A 23,304-nucleotide genomic window follows, 5' to 3' on the forward strand; every position below is an offset into this window, starting at 1 on the left:
ATGGTTAACATGTGGCTCCCATCTTACAGTTTTTTCGATCTGTTTTTCACTTTCTGTATAATGCAGACATTTCCAGTGATTTAGAGTTCCAGACATGAATCAAGTGCTGTTTCACATATTGGAACTCTCAATGGAACATGATTTGACATGGCCAAATATGTTTAGACATTTATTGTGATATAGGTTACTGTATACCTACAGCAGTAGAACGTGAACTCAGTGGAGCATATCCCAGTGCAGCTGGCTGTATGATTTAATTTACAGATGTTTGGTCCTTCTTCAGGTTTAGATCAACCCATCTGTTTCCCTGGAAACCTTGCCTCAGCAACAAATAGATTTTCTGTGTCTAAAAATGGGAGGAAGAAGATTCTTTAGAAAAGATCAGGTGGATGATGGCGAAGGCACATAGGCCCACAAATTGTTTTATCAAAGAATCTATGTTTGAGCGCAACACAATATCCTGACCAAAAGGTCAGTGACTTGCTACTACAGACACTTTTCATAAACATTTCATTTCAGTTTGACCTTTTCTATTGCATTTTTCACATTTTTCACTTAGTTGTCAGTTTATTTTCTGAAAAGGCCTCGCAACTGTCAGAGGTGCCACTCTGTGGCCCATGAATTGTGTTGTGAAATACAATGAACATTTCATCAGCATGTCATTTATTCTCCCAAAATATAACCATTGCTTCTATTCTTCCTTACCTGTTTGTGAGAGGTATAGCCAGACACACAGACACCTATGGAAACCTACAGGTACCTCATTGCTCCTGGGGCAGACGATGCCCTTTATCTGCACCTAATTGAATTGGGTGCTGACACACAAACAGGAGGCCCTATAGTAAATTAACAATTGGATTAGACTTTAATTGGAATTGTCAGTCTCTTTAACCATAACACACCTGACGCTTTAACAGAGACACTGAAGAGACAGAACTTATGGCCTTATGACAAACACAGTCTTAACTCTGACACTTCATGACTCAACCTGTTCTGAAGAGGTAAACACATGTACACTCTAAAAACAAAAGGTTCCTGGAGGATCCTTCAGGGGTTTTCAAATTGAAACTGTGGGGGAACCCCACAGTTCTTCAAATGACCCCTTTTAATGGATCCTCAAATAACCCTTTGGGGCTAATATCTGAACTACCCCCTCCCCTATTATTATTATTATGATCTTTTCTGTTATATTCAGAGATGTCGGGAGGGTAAAGTCTGTGAATAAAAAAAAAAGTAATTATACTGATGATTAACAAAACATGCACACAACAGTATTCATACCTTGGTTTTTGTGGTAAATGTGAATGAAAAAAACTGTTTTGATAATGGTTTTCATACATATAGCTTGTCCATAATGTAGAGGCCTATGGGATATTCATTGAAGAGGTAAGGAAGGAGGATGGTAAATGTGATCTGCATAACATACCAATACCAATTGACATACTGTACCTTTGTATGCGTTCTCGTCTGTATACCTGCAGACAGACACAAAAATGAGCCATCTGCACCCAATACAGTTAGCCTTCAACATATTCTTATAGCCTACATATTGTTACCACTTTGTTGATTGATATCCATTGAATTGTGTCCATTTTCTGTCATGGAAAGATTTGCACAAATATGAAAAGATAGATAGTATCATCAGAAAACAATATACATTTTGATCATACAAGGGACAAACCTTACCTTACATTGAGGAGATCTTTACATTTTTCAGTTAAGTGCCTGCACCTGCTATCCTTTCAAATTCAAATCCACATTTTTCAGTTGGGCAGTCAGGTTCCTGCAAGAACCCCCACCAACTAAGTATTTTCCTCGATGAACCCCACCTCCTATGGGGTTCTTGGAAGAACCTTTTGGGGGCGGATTTCAGTGCCAAGAACCCTATGGTTCTCCAAAGAACTTTGAGGATCGTAGGAGAACCCCTGTTGAACCCCTAACTTTTAGAGCATATAGGATGACAAACATCTTAGCTTTTGACTATCATTGTATGCTTTGCTGCAACCATGTCAAACCGTTACAGTCCATTGCCAGTGTAATTTTTATGACATAACCCAGCTAATTTATTATGGATTGCAGAACTCTTACCAAGTCACTTGGTAAAACACTGTTTAAGGTCCTTGAGATGATCACAGTCTTGTGTACAGCAATCTGATTTTCATGCAAATATTCTAAAATCCACATCAAAACAATATGCACATTTTCCAACCAGAGATGTTTCCATCAAATTGACTTGTTGCAAATAAAAGGCTATGCGTGATGACGTAGGGTACAGAAAATACTGTATATTTTTGCGTTTAAATTACCAATACACGTTCAATATTTTTTCCCCCAACTCAACTGATGGCTTTCTCACAAAAAACGGTTGCGTTATATAGTGTGTGCCACTGATATTATGCGCTCTAGCCAACAGTACTCATACTGTATTTTAATCTGTAGCCTAAAAAAACGCATGTTTTCCCAACGAGTCGTAGTGGGAGGACCACGTAACATGTCATCGCCAAGTTTACTTCCCAAGTTTACTTCGAATTGATGGTTATATATATATCGTTTCCACCGACATTTCTCGCATAATTAATTTTGCCGAAGCACAGCACTTGTTGAAGTTTGTGTGCTGCATAGAGAGAGGACGGCTCCATTCACCCTCACAGACAGACACAACGGCTGGGGAGTCGACAGAGGCATTACACGTCACACAGTCCATTTTTATGATTTTTATTGTTGTTACCATATCTCTCTCTCTTCCCTATCAATTGCCTTTGAGAACAAGCTTTGCATATCCCGACATACAGTAAGGCACGACGTTTCCCCCTACCACCCACAACACACAGGCACATGTACGCACACGTCAGACTTATATAATTAACACACACAGAAACACCATATGGAAGGAGCACTTTTCACCTCTCCAATCTGTGACAGTTCATTTCATATGAGGAAAGGACTGACACACGGACCACCACCCACCAGGCCCTACTCTTCTCCCTCCAGTCTAACAGCCGGACTATGGTATAGAGCTGTGATTCAGGGCCTCTCATATGGAGCTCTGTAGCAGTCAGCCATTGAGAGGTGAGAACATATGACTCACAAGGACCAGACCTCCGTCCACCACTCAGTCACATACAGGGCAGAGCGCAGGTCCGGTGTGGGTGAGTGAGTGGGGGACACTGCAGGGTGGAGAGTGTGTCGCTGGGGAATAGGAGTGATCTGAGAAGACAAAGATGAGCTAAGGCTGAGAAAAAGTGGTCATGATAACTATAGTCTGAAGTACAAAGTGATGGTGATACTGAGGCACAGGTGCTGCTGTCTTTACTACTCTGACATCAGAGGAAAGAGAGTTGTGATTCATTGGATTGTGGCAGATGAAAAACACATTGATGTGAAATGGGGCATCTCCACCAGGGGGTTCTAAGACTTCAAAATGCAAAAAGTCTGTCTGTCAGTCATGTGACTCATGTCTCTCTGTGTGTGTGTGTGTCTTCTGAAGTTAGGATATGGTCCAACTGGTCCATTTGATCTCTAATCAGACAAGGATGGGTTCTTCTCCCTCGATGCCCAACAGGTGAGGTAGCCTTTGCAATGACATAGAACCATCAAATAATCAAACTGAAACAGTTTGGTTTTAATTTACTATTTGCATACACATTATTTTGGTGTTGTTGCCCACACTACTGCAATAGGAGCCATTTTCTAAGTGAAAGAGAACCACCTGACAATTATTTTACATTTGTATATTATTGAACCTTTATTTCACTAGGCAAGTTATGATATGACTATGGTGGAAAGTTAAGGTCAATTGTCTGTAACATTTACTGTTGAATGTAAAGCAGTTTCACTGGGTCAGCAGATTGAAACCATGTGTAAACAGACACTAGTAATCTACTCCCCACTGTTATCTACTCCAGATTCTAGGGAAAGGTAATGTAATGCTGCCCCCTTGAGGAATGAAAACACCAACCTAATAAGAGTTATTTACAGAACCAACATACATTCTCTTATTACAAGGCTATTGTTTGAAGAACCATGTTAGTTTATCGCTCATCCATTTTCGGCATGAAGGCATGTTTGAAAAGCTTAGCCAATGAGAGCATCAGGAAATCTTATAGGTCACCACCACTCTGTATCTTTCAGGGTAACTGCAGGGTATGGATCTCATCTTCAACTTTTCTTGTTGGTTCCAAGTAGAACATCTACTTAATTTGTTTCCGATAGAAATAACATTCTCCATGCACTGTAATCTACACATTGAGAAGAGATATTGAGAAGAGCTAGGTAAATGAATAAGCCATTTGGATATATAAATAAACAGTTTTCGATCTATTTTACCTTATGATTGCTGGACAGGTGAAAACAGTCATATGGCAGCAAACTGAAGCATATCAACATCACAAGAGGTTGATGGGACCTTAATTGTGGAGAATAGGCTCGTGGTAAATGGCTGGAGCAGAATCAATGTAATGGTACCAAATACATCAAACATGGTTTCCATTCGCTCTGTTCCAGCCATTGTGATGAGCCGTCCTCCCCTCAGCAGCCTGATCAACATGTCACCTTTTCCACATTGAAGTTCATTAAATGCTGGCCTTATAACTTGGGATGAAATGTGGAGACCCAAGCTATCGACTTCTGTAGTCATGCGGATATGATGGTACTGAGCCAAACCTACCGAGTTAATTTCATACTGGGCATAGACGTCAATTCAACGTGTATTGCTCGTTGGTTCAACGTAATTTCATTGAAATGACATGGAAACAACATTGATTACACTATCTGTAGCCACTGTCAGTTATACCCACATACTGTACATGTATAACTGTCACCGACTTCAGTGTTAGTTTCCTTACATTTTGCATCATTCCATTACATTGTGAGTTTACCTTTCTTTCCTCTGTCACATTCGTGTGGTTGTTCCTGAGGATCTCTAGCAATAGTGGATCATACGCCAAAAGTATGTGGACAACCCTTTAAATTAGTGGATTCGGTTATTTCAGACACACCCTTTGCTGACAAGTGTCATATGATTCCACCTTTCGAACAAGTTAGTTCATCAAATTTCTGCCCTGTGAGAGCTGCCCCAGCCAACTGTACGTGCTGTTATTGTGAAGTGGAAACGTCTATGAGCAATAACGTCTCAACCGCAAAGTGGTAAGCCACACAAGCTCACAAAACACTAAGGCCGATTGCTGAAGCGCGTAAAAATCATCTGTCCTTGGTTGCAACACTCACTAGCAAGTTCCAAACTGCCTCTGGAAGCAACTTCAGCACAATAACTGTTTGTCGGGAGCTTCATGAAATGTGTTTCCATGGCCGAGCAGCCGCACACAAGCCTAAGATCACCATGCGCAATGCCAAGTGTTGGCACGCCGCCATTGGACTCTGGAGCAGTGGAAATGCATTCTCTGGAGTGATGAATCATGCTTCACCATCAGCAAGTCCGACGGACGAACCTGGCTTTGGCAGATGCCAGGAGAACGCTACCTGCCCCAATGCATAGTGCCGTCTGTAAAGTTTGGTGGAGGAGGAATAATGGTCTGGGGCTGTTTTTCATGGTTCAGGCTAGACCCCTTAGTTACAGTGAAAGGAAATCTTAACGCTACAGCATACAATTACATTCTAGACGATTCTGTGCTTCCAACTTTGTGGCAACAGTTTGGGGAAGGACCTTTCCTGTTTCAGCATGACAATGTCCCTGTGGAAAAATCACAGTCCATACAGAAATGATTTGTTAAGATCGGTGTGGAAGAACTTGACTGGCCTGCACATAGCCCTGACCTCAACCCCATCGAACACCTTTGGGATGAATTGGAACGCCGACTGCGAGCCAGGCCTAATCGCCCAACATCAGTGTCTGAGTGATACATCCCCATGGTGTCTGTAAGGGAACACAGAGAATGTAATAAATAAATGCTATGACACACAATGTGTTCTTAATAATTTATTAACAGTTGCCACATCTCCAACTCTAAAGGTGACTGCATGGTACAGATCTCCGCTTTCCTCATCCACTCTGGGGTCACCTGACCTCTGACATCACAAGGGGTCCATAACTGAGCCAGTGGCTTCATTCAACACTCAGGATAAGAGTGAGTAGAGGAATAACAGTCTTACCTCAAGAGTTATCCCTGAGTCATAAATTCCCACAGTGTCTAAGGGAAAATAGGGATGAATAAATAATACAGTTCAGAATCTTATTCAAATTATTGTTAGTCAATCAAAATATATTAATAGACCATAAAAAGGATGGATAACTAAGTTCTCATCTGTTAGAATACATTCATTCACTCCTGGTCTAAGAAACATCTCAACACTCTAATAAAGATCTTTATTTAGGTTTTAAATAGATGTACAAAACATTAGAAAAGAAAATACAAATAAGAACAAAAATACATCAAATTATCATTGAAATCTCCACATGTGCATATTAATATCAAGGTAAAGATTATAAACAGTCTTTGAAGCAGAGGTGATAGGTTTAGGGGACCAGCGTTGAGGAGAACAGTTGTCCACACACACACACACACGGTCAGATTCACTCTGAAAAAGTTGGTGGTTTTGTTTTCCTGAGGAATTTTGGTAACAGCCGGGGGTCCCTTGCTGATGCTGCCACCAAGAAAATGTCTATAGATGGGAAGGTAGGACATTGGGAGGGAAATTACATGATAAAAATCAGCAGCTTCACAAAATTCCAATTGCCCCAAACATTACAGTAAAACAAAATAGGCGTTATTCACATAACTTAACATCTGTATATGGTGAATGTAAAACAGTTCTATGAATTCATGATGATTGGATTGATGTGTACATACTTCATACTCAAGATGTTAACACAACATAAAAAGTATGAGTGTTCAGTAATCACCTGTTTTTCTCTATTGGAAAACATAGAATACCTGACTGTTTCTGTATCGAAAACAAACGGGTGGTAAATGTACTGATAAGTCCAATGAATAACCCCCATGACATGGTGTTTAAAACAAAAAGGCTGAGAATCATTGCACTTGGTACATGTAAGGGGAAAATATATAGTTGCTAACACCTTAAGTCTGAAGTAAAAGACTACATCAAAAGAACCAAAAGGGGAGCCCTCGGCCCATTCTCAATCATCACAGTGTTTCCCAACCGCACTATGCCGAGCCTGATACCACCCAACATGCTAGTGGGTTGGCTGTTTGACCTGTCCCTAAAATATACTACTGACCTCCCTATCCACATCCCTAGCATCAGCTGGGAAATGCACTTTTCATCTCTAAAACTTAGCATCAAATAGTCATGTTGTAACAACGAATGAACATTTACACACTACTGAAACAGAAATGTGGGGTGGTGTGAATAATGTTCAATAGTTTGTATTTAGTCCGTGTGTAAAATCCTGTGATGGAGCTACTCGTTTTACGAGCACTTCTAGTCATGTGAAATGTTTGGGGAAGTGACTGACTGAGGATGTAATCTAAACAAATCAGCTAATTCAAGATGGCTGCTGTGCGAGGCCATCACTGTTGCACAGACTTGCCAGAGGGAGGTGTCTATAACTCACTTCTCTCTGCAAAGCATTCCCTGCACTACATTTGAATAAAATAACGAACAACCACCAAAACACCCATATAGACACACATTGAGACACTATCCCTCACTCCCATCTTTAAATGAGCAGTTGAGGTGGCTGGTGAGGAATTACATGAGATGAAAGCACGTGGTGTTGGACTTGTGAAAAAGCATGTGGTGGTGAGAAGCGTTAGGAGCTGTGTGTTTAACTCGGTTGTTCAGGCTATGGGTAAAGACGCCGAGCTCAGACCACTGCCACTTAACATACCGTAACAAATGTGTATGAAAGGGTGCAACGGTCTCCGAAAGAGTACATCAATCAGTATCATAACAGCAACCATCTGCAATACACCCATCTCATCATTACAGGCCATCAATTCATTCAGTAAGACTTGGCTTTTGAGCTAAGTTGACCTGAGGCAGACAGGTGAAATGTCAGGGTCCCCAAGAGTGAAATGTCAGGGTCCCCTAGCCTCAGCTAGCCTTGTGTGCCAGGGAGGCTGGCTTCACACGGCTGTCAACCAGGTGAGAGGTCACACAGCTAAGATGACCATCACTAGCTCAGGCCTGCCTGCCTCTGTCTGGGTACAGACACTCTACGGGAGACAGAGGCCTTACTCAAAACTTTCAAAAGCAAGTGGTAATTGAGAATTGAGTGTCTTCGCCATTAAGAGCAAACCATGTGAATAATATGTAGGTCTAACATTATCTCTAACACTCCACTGACCAACAGAAAAATAAAAACACCAGAAACAAATGGACAAACTAACTCCGTAGCTTTTAAACGCATCTGAGTTTAACGTGCAGGTGTGGCTGCACTGCTGTGGGGGGGATCTGTAAGGGTGTATACACGAAGGGTGGAGTATGAGTTCAGTTTAAGGGGGGTGTGGTGACAGGGGGTGAGGAAGGGATGGGGAGGCGGGTCGTCAGGAATCCTCGGTTCCCGAGTCATCTTCGTCGTAGCAGCAGTCCTCGCCATCTTCCTCGTCTTCGTCCTCCAAGTCCTCATCGTCATAGTAATCATCGTAGAAGAGGTTGGAGCCCTCGTCTGGGGGTGGGGCACGGGTCCGGACGCAGTACTCTGCCAGGGTGGTTGGCACCTTCACACCGTCCCGCTCAGCATCCGCTTTGGTGGCGTGGACCTGTTTCCTGTTAAGAGACAGTGGAGCGACAAAGGGTGAACTGTGGAAGTGGTACAGGGTATACCTGATGGTTTGAATGTACCCTGTTCTCACCCTTGATGTGTCCATGGGTGCGCATGTGTCCACCTAACTGATGATCTCGTCACTCTTTCTGTGCCTGGCCATCATCTGTGTGTGTGTGTGTGTGATTGTATGTGTGCCCACCTGATAATCTCTGTGAACTCTCTGTCCTTGCCCTTGCTGTCCCTCCACTTGCGGTACATGACGGAGGCGTCCACATTGGCCGGGGAGGATGTGTTAGGCTCGTTGAGCAGAGAGATGACACTCAGAAGGATCGTCCTGAGGGAGGGAGGGAGGGAGATATGGCGAGAGAGTGAGAAGAAATTGAGAAAGGGAAAGTGAAGGAGGAAGGGATAGAGTGAAGGAGATATGGCGAGAGAGTGAGAAGAAATGGAGAAAGGGAAAGGGAGAGAGTGAAGGAGGAAGGGATAGAGTGAAGGAGGGAGGGATAGAGTGAAGGAGGGAGGGATAGAGTGATAGTGAAGGAACCGGGAAAAAAAAGTGGTCATGAGCTCCTGAGTTCTTCTGAAAATAAATTGAATTAAAAGTTGGATAAATGTAGAAAAACTTGGATTTTTTCATAAAGACTTATACAGGATACTACCCTCTACATCAAAACATTAAATCCAAATTCCATACCTAAAACCTTGATTTTGGACAGAATTACCTGAATGGATTATTACTATGAAGGACTATCAGGAAAAAACTTCTAACAAACCAAAACCTGCAGAAGAAACAGCAGAAAACTGAAAATTCCATCCAACACAAGAATGAGTGAGTTTTGTTCAGTCTGAACCTCCTTCTGAAGTCAAAAAGTAAAATACTATTTCTAGGTCATTTTGTTATATAAAGCTTAGTAAACAAGGCTACTAAGATACCAAGACTGGCTGCACTCCGGACTGAGGTGAGAGAGGAACATCTAACAGCAGTGAAGGAGGATTAGGGAGAGGAACATCTAACAGCAGTGAAGGAGGAGGGAGAGGAACATCTAACAGCATTGAAGGAGGTGAAGGTAGGCCTGAAATACATCCACATGTACACCTCCAATTGACTCAAATGATGTCAATTAGCCTATAAAGCCATGACAATTTTCTGTAATTTTCCAAGCTGTTTAAAGGCACAGTCAACTTAGTGTATGTAAACCTCTGACCAACTGGAATTGTGATACAGTGAATTATAAGTGAAATAATCTGTCTGTAAACAATTGTTGGAAAAATTACTTGTGTCATGCACAAAGTAGATGTCTTGACCGACTTGCCAAAACTATAGTTTGTTAACAAGTCATTTGTGGAGTGGTTGAAAAACAAGTTAATGACTCCAAGCAAAGTGTATGTAAACTTCCGACTTCAACTGTTAATCCCGACAATAGAATCCCTATACTTTAACGATGACAGCATCACCATCCTAAAGGGTGAGATCAACCATTTCCAGGCTCAGGGACATGTACTAGTCTGTGGCGACCTAAATGCAGGAACTGGACAATAACCTGATACTCTCAGCCCACATTATTCCCTTCCAAATTATGCCCCCCTAGAGACAACTATGACAAAACAACCAACAAAAAATGGGTCACAACTAGGGTTGAACATTTTGGGAAATATTCAGAGGTGGAAACTTTCCGTGGGAATTAACAGGAATATGGGAATTAACGGAAATATATGCAAATTAATATTAATACCATTTAAATGCAGATGTTTTTTGCATTGGATATATTTACCATATCACATGGACAGAAACATAAACCTTTTACCTTACCATAAGTAGACACTTGCAAATGATCAAATCCTTCCAATAGAAATAAAAACAATTTAGTTACAAATTGAACTTTAATTAAATTAGTTGCCTCTTCACATGGGATGACTTCACTGAACAGCAAAAGGGAATATTGAATGATCCCCAATGATCCATAGTGTCTCCAAAAAAACATTTTCAACATACATCTGTAAAATGATAGTTTCTAGACTAACGTTTTGGTTGTCTTCCTCTCAGGCTTCCATGTCTTCTCCCTGGACCTCCTCAATGTCCACCTCTTGAACATCAGACTGACGGCTCATCTTCACTTTCCAAACTTGTTGAGGATGGCTTGTTGTCAGGCTCAAAAAGCCTCAAATTTGCCCGGATGGCCACCTATTTTTCAACCCTGCATTGGTCAGCAAGTTGTGTGCGTGTTCCCATACCAAGGACCAGTTGCGCTCTGAGGTGGCTGATGTTGGTGGGATTTGGAGGATGATTGAGGCAACAGGGGAAAGAGCCTCAGAACCACGAAGTCCCTTCCACCAGGTGGTTGATGAGATACATGTTGGCACGACTACCATATTGCATCTCCATCCCAAAGCCCTTGCATGGAAGTGTACTTCGCCAGGCTGCCAAGAACCTTGCCCTCATCCAGGCCAAGGTGGCGGGACACGGTATTGATGACACCATAGGCCTTGTTGATCTCTGCACCACAGGATGCTCTTGCAGGCATACTTGGGGTCCAACATGTACGCTGCGGCGTGTATGGGCTTCAGGCAGAAGTCTTCACGCTTTTTGATGTATTTCAGACCTGCAGTTTCTTCTGCTTGGAGCAACAGTGAAGTGGGTAGGGAAGTACGGATTTCTTCTCTTACATCTGCAAGCCAAGTCTGAACATCAGACAGGATGGCATTGTCTCCCTCAATCCGTGCAATGGCTACTGCTATAGGTTTCAGGAGTTTCAGGCTGCTTACCACTCTCTCCCAAAATACATCATCAAGGATCATCCTCTTGATGGGGCTGTCCGTATTGGCAGACTGTCATATGGCCACTTCTCGGAGAGACTTCATCCCCTCCAGGAGACTGTCAAACATGAGGACAACACCACCCCAATGGGTGTTGCTGGGCAGCTTCAATGTGGTGCTCTTATTCTTCTCACTTTGCTTGGTGAGGTAGATTGCTGCTATAACTTGATGACCCTTCACATACCTGACCATTTCTTTGGCTCTCTTGTAGAGTGTATTCGTTGTTTTCAGTGTCACTATGTCCTTGAGGAGAAGATTCAATGCATGAGCAGCACAGCCAATGGGTGTGATGTGAGGGTAGGACTCCTCTACTTTAGACCAAGCAGCCTTCATGTTCGCAGCATTTTGTGTTACCAGTGCAAATACCTTCTGTGGTCCAAGGTCATTTACGACTGCCTTCAGCTCATCTGCAATGTAGAGACCGGTGTATCTGTTGTGCCTTGTGTCTGTGCCCTTGTAGAATACTGGTTGAGGGGTGGAGATGATTTAGTTAATTATTCCTTGCCCATGAACATTTGACCACCCATCGGAGATGATTGCAATACAGTCTGCTTTCTTTATGATTCGCTTGACCTTCACTTGAACTCTGCATCCAGAAAATTAGTAGATAAAGCATGTCTGGTTGAAGGGGTGTATGCTGGGGGAAGAAAATGCAGAACTCTTTCCAATACACATTGCCTGTGAGCTTCAGAGGTGAACCAGTTGAAGACACAGGTCGAGCAAGAAATTCATCAGCATTTTTCTGAGTACGTTCCTCAATTGAGTCAAAATAACTTCTGATTCCAGGAGGACCATGAGCTGTTGCTATCGATAAGGTGTCTGATTCATCATTTTCGCCTTGAATAGAAGTAGAGGAACTTTTGTCAGATGTTGCTTGTTATGCGCACTGAGGGAACTTCATGCACTTGGCCAGATGTGAAATGGAGAGTTGAAAATAAAGAGAAGGCAAGAAAAGTAATGCGAACTGGTAAAAGAGGATGATAGCAGTGCCGACTATGATGATTATGAAGAGCTATACAAATTCGACAGTCACAAGATGGGGACTTCAAATAGGCCTATGGCACATAAAGGGAACTGTAGTCTACTGTTCAGGATGTTGAATACTGACTTGTATCACGGGTGACCTGTCTGTGTTCAGATTAGTTGAATGGAACCTGAAAACTGGAAACTGACTCTAGGTCTATTATACCTCTCACATAGCCTTAATATTAACTCCTGTATAATTAAGCATTTCTTGCAGTAAAATGATACACCAAAATGTAGGCAAAAATTTGACTCAGGAGTGGAGAAATATGATTTCTTTCAGCATCTGAGAGAATGCACAGTTCGATATGTCTTTAGAGGTGCCATCTTTATCAGTATCATAAAAACTGATAGTATTTTTCAACCACAAAATATGTATTCGAGACTACCTGAAATCTACAGCGCATTTTCTATATTAGCGAGATAGGGTTGGGTGCGGGCATCAGATTTTCACTTTATCACATATAGATGCAGGTGGGTTATTAGCAATTGCGGGCAGATGAACAAACAGCCTACCTGAGTAACACTAGTTGCCGTTAATGTGCTCCCCATTGAGCAGACCATCACTGAGACATCTAGATGGTTACTAATATTAGTTATTTCTTGTGTAGGCTGCCATTCTACTTGAAATATAATCCTGGGAGGGAAAAACAATTGACCACGTTACAAGCTACCATAGGCGACACCGTGAAACAGCTGCCAAGTGGAAAGCATTAGCACCGGCTTGCCTTGTCGTCATCGGCTTGCCTTGTCGTCATGCTAACTGAGGGCAGTAACGTTAGTTAATTGGCATGTCACGGTGACATCCATATGAACACCAGCTAGCGGTCTTCACAGATGAATGGGTAAACGTTAGCTTAAAGTAAATTTGCTGTCATCGCCTAGGGACTAGCTAACTAACTAACCTAACTCTCTAACTACGAAAACCTCCAAATCGCATGCCGAGAAAATGTACATTTCTGTGTCACTTCCATCTGCAGCTGTATACCATCTAGTCATAACCAACCTTTTCACACCTGTGGTCTCTCTCTGGCAGTGTTGTGTTTGAGACTACCTAAAGAGAGACCGATTCAAGACTAAGTCAAGACCAGAAATATACAAATTCAAGACCATGATTGTCATTTTGTCAAAGCACCTCCATAAGAGTTCAAAATGTCCAGTATTTCTGCATTCATATTTCAGAACAACATATAGATTCTTTAGACATTTGAAATATTGAAAAAAAAATCAGTGCTGAGGAAAAATAGAGCCACTCTACAAATTATTACTAACCCAAACACAGTGGGGTACAATTGGCCTTCTACGCCTTCAGAGAAGTGCTAAGGATTAATAACATAATAATAATAATATTTTCAATTATGTTCTGATTTAATCACGTCAGTTTTTGTTGGAAAAGAAAGGGTTAACATTGAAAATAATAAAATATTCAATCAGGATTTTCCTTTGCTGGTCTCTGGGGAGATAAATCTAGCTAGGTAAGTCAGCCATCAGCTAGGCAATCAGAAGCTAGATAAAGGAATCTGCCATTCAACTGCATTAGGGAAACATTTTGGAATGACAGTGGAATCAGCCAATCACATTTTGACTTAAAAAAGGTGGGACAGTTTTTTACCAAAACGTATGGAAACTTGCCCCTTCTAGCTTTTGTTGTTGGCTCGTTTGCATTGGCTGCAGCAGGTGATATCAAAGAGTTTGTTGATAATTTGTTAGCTTCTCCCTTTTCAAGAATAACTTTCAACAAGTTAAATTTCAAATTATCATAATCTGGTGAGTGGAACTGTGTTTCTTATTGCAGCATGCTTCCTGTTAGCCATTCCTTTGAAAATAACTTGTGTGTGAAACGTTATTGCATTTAAAGTGGAACTGACAGGAAGAATGACATTAAAAAAATTCTGACAAGCGACCACTTAGATATGGTCATTTTCAAGATTTCATGAATTCATAGAATGTTTGGAAATTACATATGCTAAGGCATTTGTGAAAATTCTATAGCAAAATAGTGGGAAAGCAGATGTGCATTTGCACAATTAATAGACTCTGCAGTAAATAAAACCGAATAAAAACATTGTCTCGTCCAGGACCAGAGTCGACACAGACCGGTGAGCTATAGCCAATCACAGTTATAGTTGGCCTTTATACAAAACAAGCCATTTTCCAAACGGACCTACCATCATTCACTTTGAATTGGACTGTGTTTACAGGCAGTTGCAACAGCGTGACTTTAGATCATTATAATGTATTTGCCAAAAGCCACAAAATAAACCTGAATGGATTTGTGCAAATATGTAAATACAATGGGAGTCCTCTTACATTTGGGAACGTTACAGTCCTATTGATCAAACAACCATGAAAAGGTAGGCTCCCTCTCCCTCAGTTATGCACATCAACAACATCAACAACTAATGCTAGCCAGGGCAAGAGGAGATAAAATCTAACGAAGGTACATTAGATAAACCCTCAAACTGTTTCAGCTAGTTGGCCGTCAAAATTGCACTGATAAACGATGGGGAATTGTAGCCTCCTCGTCCTTCTGCAGCTTGTTGGCTAGCTTGCTAACTGCCTACTTCCAGACACAAATGAGAATACACCCCCCTGACAATTTGACTCGCCGTAGCAGAGCTGGTTAAGCTGTTTATCTAGACTGTTCTTGACTACTTCTTTTTTTGTCTACGTTTACTGACACCGGTAATAGTCAGCGGGTGTTGCGCATTCGTAAATTCATTAGTTGTTCTAAATGCATTAGTTGTTCTGTGCTCTGGCACACTCAGATGAGAGTGCTCTGAAATCTGAGTAGATAGCATATCTCTTGCATTCGCAAATTCACTGTGGCTAACTGGATAACAGTCAATCAAGTTCTTGCTAGCTAACCAAATGACACCCGCATCTCCATCTGTGTAGTCACAAAAAAAATTATGAGGGAAAAAAGTCTGTCACTCACCCACTCCTCCAATGGCATGACATCCTCCTAGCAACTAAGCTAGCTAACGTTAGGCTCCGTGTTTTTAGCTTGCTACATAAATACATACGCTAGCCTATTAGCCACGTTATGACTGACTAGTGATCATTGCTCTTGCTAGTTTGATTGTATCGACATTCCCAGCCTTAGTTACATTTGTCTGTTTTTGTCCAGAATACTGAGTAATTGAAACTGAAACCGTGTATCCTGTATGGAGGCAGCAAATAATGTATCAGGCCAGCTGTGATTTACAAACTGATAGCAATATTTTTTGGGACTACCAAGAAATGTATTGGTTATATTAATCATGCATTGATCTGCATCCATCTATTCAGCCAACGCCTTAGTGTACGTCATGGAACGAGTCAAATATAACCTATTTTTGAAACCGCTTATGAAGTTGGTTTTGTAGCATAAACTGGGAATGACATATTTTCGACTGAAATGTGTTTGTTTCATATTGGCAAAGTAGTTAAAACGCTGTCAGTTCCATTTTAAACATTAGGTCACCGTTTATTTTGTGTGCTTAACGTGAAATGTTGTGGGAAGTAATAGTTGTACATTTTGATTGGGAAATGCTTAATGGTTATGTTTTTGTATTCTTATAATTGTGACCTACTGGATTATTTTGAGTTTATGACTGCTTATCCTTTAACATCATGCTGTGTTTGACTGCTGTCTTTCCATCTGCCCTATGCAGTGGTGTTGTGGTACCTGGAGAAGTGGGTATACTCAAATGTTGCAAAAAGCTCCCAAACGGCCCACCCAGTGAAGGAAAGGCACCCTGTGTGAAAAATCCTGTTTTCCTATATATTTTTCAGATTTTTACTCCCAGATTCACCCTTTTTTCAGAAAAAAAAAAACTAAAATGTCATGGTTTAAGTCCACAACAATGCTTAAACCACATCAATCTGATTGGGAGGGCCTGTCAGGGCCTGGTTCCCCAGTGGGTGGGCCTCTGTCCACCCAGGTCCATCCATGATGCAAACAGCTCATGATGACAATTGCACATCATAAATAGCCTACTAACCAACACTTCGGACTAAACTTTTTCAATACCTAGTTTGCATACCGATTGTTGCCTTAGTAAGAATTTACTGGTAGATATCATACACTGAAACGTCTTTCCTACCCTACTAGCTACCGATGTCATTCTTCTGTGGGCTGCTCCATGCCAAAACCAGTTGAGTGCTGCACACTCTTGCTGCCTGGAGATGATATTCTGCTGAAACTTGGATGTGTGCGGTGCGCGCATGTGAATATATTTCACGTGCTTTGTGATTGTGTAGGCTACTTTGTGCATGATTTCTCCATTGTACTACATAATTGATCAATTGTATACCTTCACTACACTACTTTGATACGCATCAGTAGGGGTTAAGTAGTAAGTGATACCCTCCACTACACCACTGGCCCTTTGTGTTTTACAAAAAGTGCACTCTCCTACATGATATGGTATTATGGTTGCTGTCCTTTCAGAATCACCAACCTGTTACACACTGAAGGCCTACAGGTTCACCACTGTGCAAACATGAATAAAATAGATATAAAGGGTTTTAAGATACTGTATTAATGTTTCAAGAAAGGAGTATATATATTTGGCCTGGCGAAGCAGTTTTATGCGTTCCCTGAATGGAAGCTGATAATTGAGTATGTTTTACTCCGCTCTTGGCTGGTCTCGGGAAGAAATTATGAGTCCTCACTGTCAGACCTAGTCAAGAGAGTACAAATGTATCCAGACGGAAACACTCAATATGTGGTCTCGGGACCACTACAACACTGCTCTATGGGCAAAGACGTGTGAGGCCATTTGTATTTACAGTAGTTGCTGCGCCACCGAGGAGACCCAATGTAGTAATTATATATCCTGCTGTGTGTGGAGTAAGTGAGCGAGAGGAAGAGAAAAAAATGAAGACAATGGAAAGTAAGATTAAATGTGTGTAAAAAGTATGTGAATCAAGTGAAAATGTATTATAGATTTTGTTTTATGTTTGATAAATTCCACATTTATACTAATAGTCAACCATAAATCAAAGATGGGGAGAATGGGTTGAGTGAGAGAATTATCATTGTGTGAGGGAAAGGTGTGGTGCATAGAGTACCTGACATTCTGTGTAGGGTTCCATCTCTCAGAGGGCAGCTCTCCGCTCTGGGGGTCGTCCACTGGGGGGTGCAGGATGGAGATACACACGTCCCCGTTCTACAGGAACACAAACAGGTCAGTTACCAGCAATACATTTGTGACACTGCCACATATCTAACAGTGCGCAAATCAAGAAAATGTCTCAGGACGAGATGCCAAATGGTCCCTTTCATGAACTACAGCTAGGCTCCGAGCCTGAGGACATGAACCAACAGCACTCGGGTGTCCCTATCCAAATTACACCCATCTTTGGTTCATTCGTCACAATGAGAAATCCTGTGGGGGAAATAACTTTATTGCTCAGCTCACTGTATATCTCAGACCATGAAGAGGAAGGGGAAAGCGGGGATGAACAGAGTGAAGAGCCACCAAAATCAGCCTACTCTGAGGGAGGAAATTGAGTTGGTCAGCAATAATCTTTATAAATGACTAACCACAGTTAATGGTCTTGTGGATGATTTTAAGAACTCATTGGTGAGTGCCATAAATAGAGAGGAAAGCATGAGAGGCTATGTCAATGCAAAAATTGACGAAATGGAGAACCACAAAGGATTCCATAAACAACTGGAACAAGGGGTGTTTGAATGCATCTTGAGGAGGGATGAGAAATGGAAAAATGAGGTGCACAAACTCAAGAACTACCACTAGTATTCCTGGTCCTGGTGCATTTGGCCTAGGCACCCCAGGTCTGAGCACTCTGGCTGGTTCACAAGGCCATGCTTCCGGTGCCAATAATTTCTCCACACCTCCAAGCTGCATGGAGTTCCCTCGCTTTGATGGTTCCAAGGAGATCTCAGACATCTTGAACTTTTTGAAGCAATGTGACAATTTCCTATCCGTGAGACCTATGTCAAACCCTGAGCTGATGGGGACCCTATCTAATGTTCTCAAACAAAGGACCAGCCAGGAGCTGGTGGATGGCAGAAAATAAGAAAATCACCACCTGGGTGAAGCTCAAAGAGGTGTTCCAAGTAGCATTTTTTGCCAACTGACTACTTAACAGAGGTAGAGAAGAAACTAAGAGATATGGTTCAACTTTCAACTCAGTCTTTGAGGGACTTTGCTTATGATTTCCGGGCATTTTGTTTGAAGTGGAAGCCTAACATCACAGAACCAGAGCTGGAGAGAAAAGTTCTCAACTGTAACCCTCGGGTGGCCGTCTGCTTCAGAGGAACAGTGGGGGTCAGGAATTTCCAATATGAAGCGATACTTGATACAAGTTGTACTTTCACCCTGATGCAGAAAAGCCTCTGGCAGAAAATCACATGTCCAGGAGAGCAGTTGTGTGAGAACCAAAGTTCTCCCCTGGCAGATGGGAAAGTGCATGGTGCTTTGGAAAAAGTTCAGCTCCTTTACAACTGGCATAACAGCATGTGGTCTTTGGAAATGTTCGTCTTAGAGGATGACCATTTGGCGTTTCCTATTATCTTGAGTCTTGACTTCTTCACCAAGACCAAAACCATAACAGACCTTGGGGAAAATAAGTATGGGGTGTGGAATCAAAGAAAATACTTTTATTTATTTTTTCCTTTGAGGCTCAAGCCCAGTGAGGTCATACCGGGGAAACAAGAGCACGAAAATATGGAACAACAATCCAAGTACACGTTGTGGCCAAACGTTTTGAGAATGACAAATATTAATTTCCACAAAGTTTGCTGCTTAAGTGTCTTTAGATATTTTTGTCAGGTGTTACTATGGAATAGTGAAGAATAATTACAAGCATTTCAAAAGTGTCAAAGGCTTTTATTGACAATTACATGAAGTTGATGCAAAGAGTCAATATTTGCAGTGTTGGCCCTTCTTTTTCAAGACCTCTGCAATCCGCCCTGGCATGCTGTCAATTAACTTCTGGGCCACATCCTGACTGATGGCAGCCCATTCTTGCATAATCAATGCTTGGAGTTTGTTAGAATGTGTGGGTTTAGGTTTCCTCACTGACATGTCAGCTGGTCCTTTTGTGGCAGGGCTGAAATGCAGTGGAAATGTTTTTGGGGGATTCAGTTCATTTGCATGGCAAAGAGGAATTTAGCAATTAATTGCAATTCATCTGATCACTCTTCATAACATTCTGGAGTATATGCAAATTGCCATCATACAAACTAAGGCAAGGAACTTTGTGAAAATTAATACTTGTGTCATTCTCAAAACTTTTGACCACGACCGTACATGGCTGTGCCTACTACACCCCCGACAATCCTAGAAGATCCAGTGTTCTGCTCTTTTCTCCAACTTGAAGTCAGAGGTTCAATTCCTCTTCCAATCACGGCCCTGTGTGTTCTGGTCGACTGGGGAACACAACGGTTGAGGCACACAAGATCTACACCAAAGACAAAGTCTCAGTCCGCTTCAGGGACTACAGAGTGTCACCCTACAAGAGAAATATTATTGTAGATAAAGTGGAAGAAATGGGACAAAATCCTTGAGCCTTCACAATCTGCTTGGGCTGCTCCTGTAGTGCTGGTGGGGAAACCGGATGGTTCCCAGAGGTCCTGCACTGACTTCAGAGGGATGAATGCAAAGACGCACAAGGATGCTTATCCTTTGCCCATCATGTACAACCTCCTGGAGTCTACATGGAGCTACTGGTTTCATTGCCCTGGATCTGAAGTCAGGGTATTGTCAAGTAGCAATGGTTGAGGAGAGAAAGGCCAAGACAGTGATCATCACTCAGATAGGCATTTATCAGTTCAAAGCGATGCCGTTTGGGCTTAAGAACGCCGGTGCTACCTTCCAGCGCCTTATGGAGAATGTTCTGGGGAACCTGAGAGGGCAGATCTGTTTTGTCTACATTCTGTTATATGACTGTGTCCTCTCCCAACCCAGAGCAACCTGTGAAAGACTTGGAGGCTGTGTTCTCAATGCTTCATGACGCTAAGGTATTCAAAGACCAGCTGAAGTTCTTGAGTCACATTGTGAGAGGTGTTGAGACAGATCCGGCCAAAATGACAGTGATGACGGACTATCCGGTTCTACAGGACCTCAAAAGTCAACACAGGTTTCTTGAGCTGGTAAGCCTGGTACTTCAAATTCATTCCCCACTTTGCAGATGTAGCATCCCCTCTGAATCGGCTTAAGGGAAAGGAAGTGGTCTGGAAATGGATTGAATGAGTGCCAGAACAGTTTTGAGCATTTGGAGCAGGCTCTTGTTAATGCACCAGTGTTGGCTCTGCCAGACCTATCGCAGACATTCCAAGTCCAAACAGATGCCAGTGATGTAGATTCTGTGTGGTCCTCACTCAACTGACGGAAGGTGGAGAAAGAGTCATTGCATATGCCTCACAGAATTAAAGTAGCTGAACGCAACTTCTCAACATCAGAAAAGGAGTGCCTCACAGTGGTGTGGGCAATCGAAAAGGGGAGGCATTATCTTGAGGGGGTTGAGTTGGATGTATTTAATGATCACTCTGCACTTACATGGGTGTTCAACAGCCCCAAAATGTCTTCCAGGCTCACACGCTGGATGTTGCGCCTTCAGGAATTCCAGTTCAGAGTGAATTACCGGAATGGGCATCAGAACATTGTTCCTGATGCTCTGTCCAGAGCAGTGGCTCCAGCAGCAAGCCAAGTAGCATACGGTGCAGACACTACCACTCAAAGCCTCTGCATTCTTCCCACCTCTATTGCTGAGATTGCTGAAACTCAAGCTCAGGACCAAGAGGTTAGTGACCTTAGGAAGAACAAAGAAGCTTCCAGTGAAGCAATCCAGGTCGGTTTGGATTTGAAGTACTCAGAGGAATCCTGTACAGGAGGATCCCTGTTAAAAGGAGAAGTCAATAAATATCAACTTGTGGTAACCAAAAGGCCTTGACTCCCTTTATCTGGATTAGTTTTATGGCCTTCCACTTGCCTGCCATCTTGGATGGATGTTGCCAGGACGTATGGGAACATGTGAAGGCCTGTACAGTTTGCCAACAATACACACCGTCACCCACTTAGGAGTCCCTCAGTATCTCATATCTGATTGTGGACCCCAATTCACAGGAACGGTTATGGAGGATATTTGTAAGTCATGGGGGGGTGACACACAAGTTCACCACAAGTTACCGTCCACAAGCCAATCTTACAGAGAGAGACAATTGTACCATCAAGACTGATTGCCTCTTTTATAAAAGATAATCACCAGAACTGGCCTAAATGGATTTCTGAGTTCCGTTAAACCATCAACATAGCAAAACATGAAACAACCAGAAAGATCCCTGCTGAGCTTTCCATGGAGAGGAATCTCCAAGGGCCTCTGGAGAGGATGACCTCAACAGCTCCATCTCCGCACCAGCCGCCTTACAACCTCAGAGACAGCAGGCAATGGCAAAAGAAGTCAAACGGAGAGTGGGCATTTGCCTGGCCAGACAAACCAAATACTATAACACCTGCAAGAAACATGCACACTTCCTGTCGGGATATTTGGTCTGGGTAAAGGCACGTCCACTTTTCATCTAACTATTTCGTCCATTTCCGGTCCGGCAATGATTCTTAAAATAATTCCATTCTGTATGGATGATAGAGATTGTGGCCTAAAAAGAGCACTACTGCTTTAAGAAGGGCAGCCTAAAAATGTATGAATGAGGAATTGAGGAACAGAGGGGAGGTGGGTTTTTCCATAGCGTACCTGGGAGATGAAGACACCGGATAAACCGCATTAGGCACCAGTTACAAATTGCAAGACGAGAACTGAAGCCTGCAAAACACAGTCCGTGCCTTCCTTTGTTGGGATGTATCGTTTGGCACTGGGAATGTGTTCCTGAAATGTGATTATTTCCTTGTTTGGGATGAACTAAATGGATCACAGAGAAAGTTTAATGAGTGGACATGACTTCTAAACTCCGGGGAGATCCGTCCTTTTTCCCCCTCATTGTTTTTGTGATCATCCACTGCTGGCTATCTTTTTGCTTTCTGGGGGAGAAATATTATTTAAAGACTTAACTGAACTGAATTATCTAAAGGGGATCAAAAAGGGGAAATGAAGAACAGACTTATAAATGAATCATTTCCTGGTTGGGCGAAACTCAATAGGCTTTTATTATTCATTGCGTTTACTTGATAGCTACCTACACAAATAGCTAGCTAGAACAAAGTGTTAATAGGATAAAAAAAAATGTTTTTAAGATTTAAAAGCAAAACAAATAAAAGTTGTCCAGTAGGCATCTACAGAGGGAGCTAAGAGCTGTGTTGTCATTTGTCATTTCCCATCTGAACTTGAGATTAACCAAAACAAGGTTATTGGGTCATTGCGATGGTTATTGAATATTTGGGTGTGTTTGCTAAAATTACGCATTTAAATTATAGTATTTGTGGGGGTTATTTTGTTATCCTTTTATTTCTGAAGCATATAATTTGTGTTGAAGATAGGTGTTTTGTCAATTAAATAATATGGATTTCAAAAAACCAACACAAACCATATGTACCGTTGTTTTTCTTGCTATAAACCCTCCTTAAAAAGTCTATTAAGTGTGATTGTTATACATTACACAACTGGTGTGTCTGATTCTGAATGCTGATTGGTTAAAACCACATTCCAGCCGATGTCTATTCCACAAGTTACCACCGGCTAAATCTGTGAGGTTAAGATGCCAATTTACTCTGTTCCATTGGACTGCACAATCTACTGTCTCATCAGCCCAGCCAGGCAATTTTTATTGATCAATGAAGTCACTGATTAGTTAGGAACTTCCCTCACCTGGT

General features: G+C 42.0%; 1 protein-coding gene across 1 annotated transcript in view; it reads right to left on the reverse strand.

Annotated features, from left to right (window-relative positions):
- Window positions 1-5,922: 5,922 nt before the first annotated feature.
- LOC115144920 (ubiquitin-conjugating enzyme E2 R2-like) overlaps window positions 5,923-23,304 on the reverse strand; it is a 36,252-nt gene continuing 18,870 nt past the window's right edge. Inside the window, exons 3-5 of the mRNA XM_029686062.2 lie at window positions 17,585-17,682; window positions 8,889-9,023; window positions 5,923-8,691 (exon numbers count right to left, since the gene is read on the reverse strand). Of these exons, the coding sequence (XP_029541922.1) occupies window positions 8,469-8,691; window positions 8,889-9,023; window positions 17,585-17,682 (456 nt within the window). The 3' untranslated portion in view covers window positions 5,923-8,468. The remainder of the gene's footprint in view (window positions 8,692-8,888; window positions 9,024-17,584; window positions 17,683-23,304) is intronic.

Source organism: Oncorhynchus nerka, linkage group LG17 (genome assembly GCF_034236695.1).
Source record: "Oncorhynchus nerka isolate Pitt River linkage group LG17, Oner_Uvic_2.0, whole genome shotgun sequence".
Lineage (NCBI taxonomy): Eukaryota > Metazoa > Chordata > Actinopteri > Salmoniformes > Salmonidae > Oncorhynchus > Oncorhynchus nerka.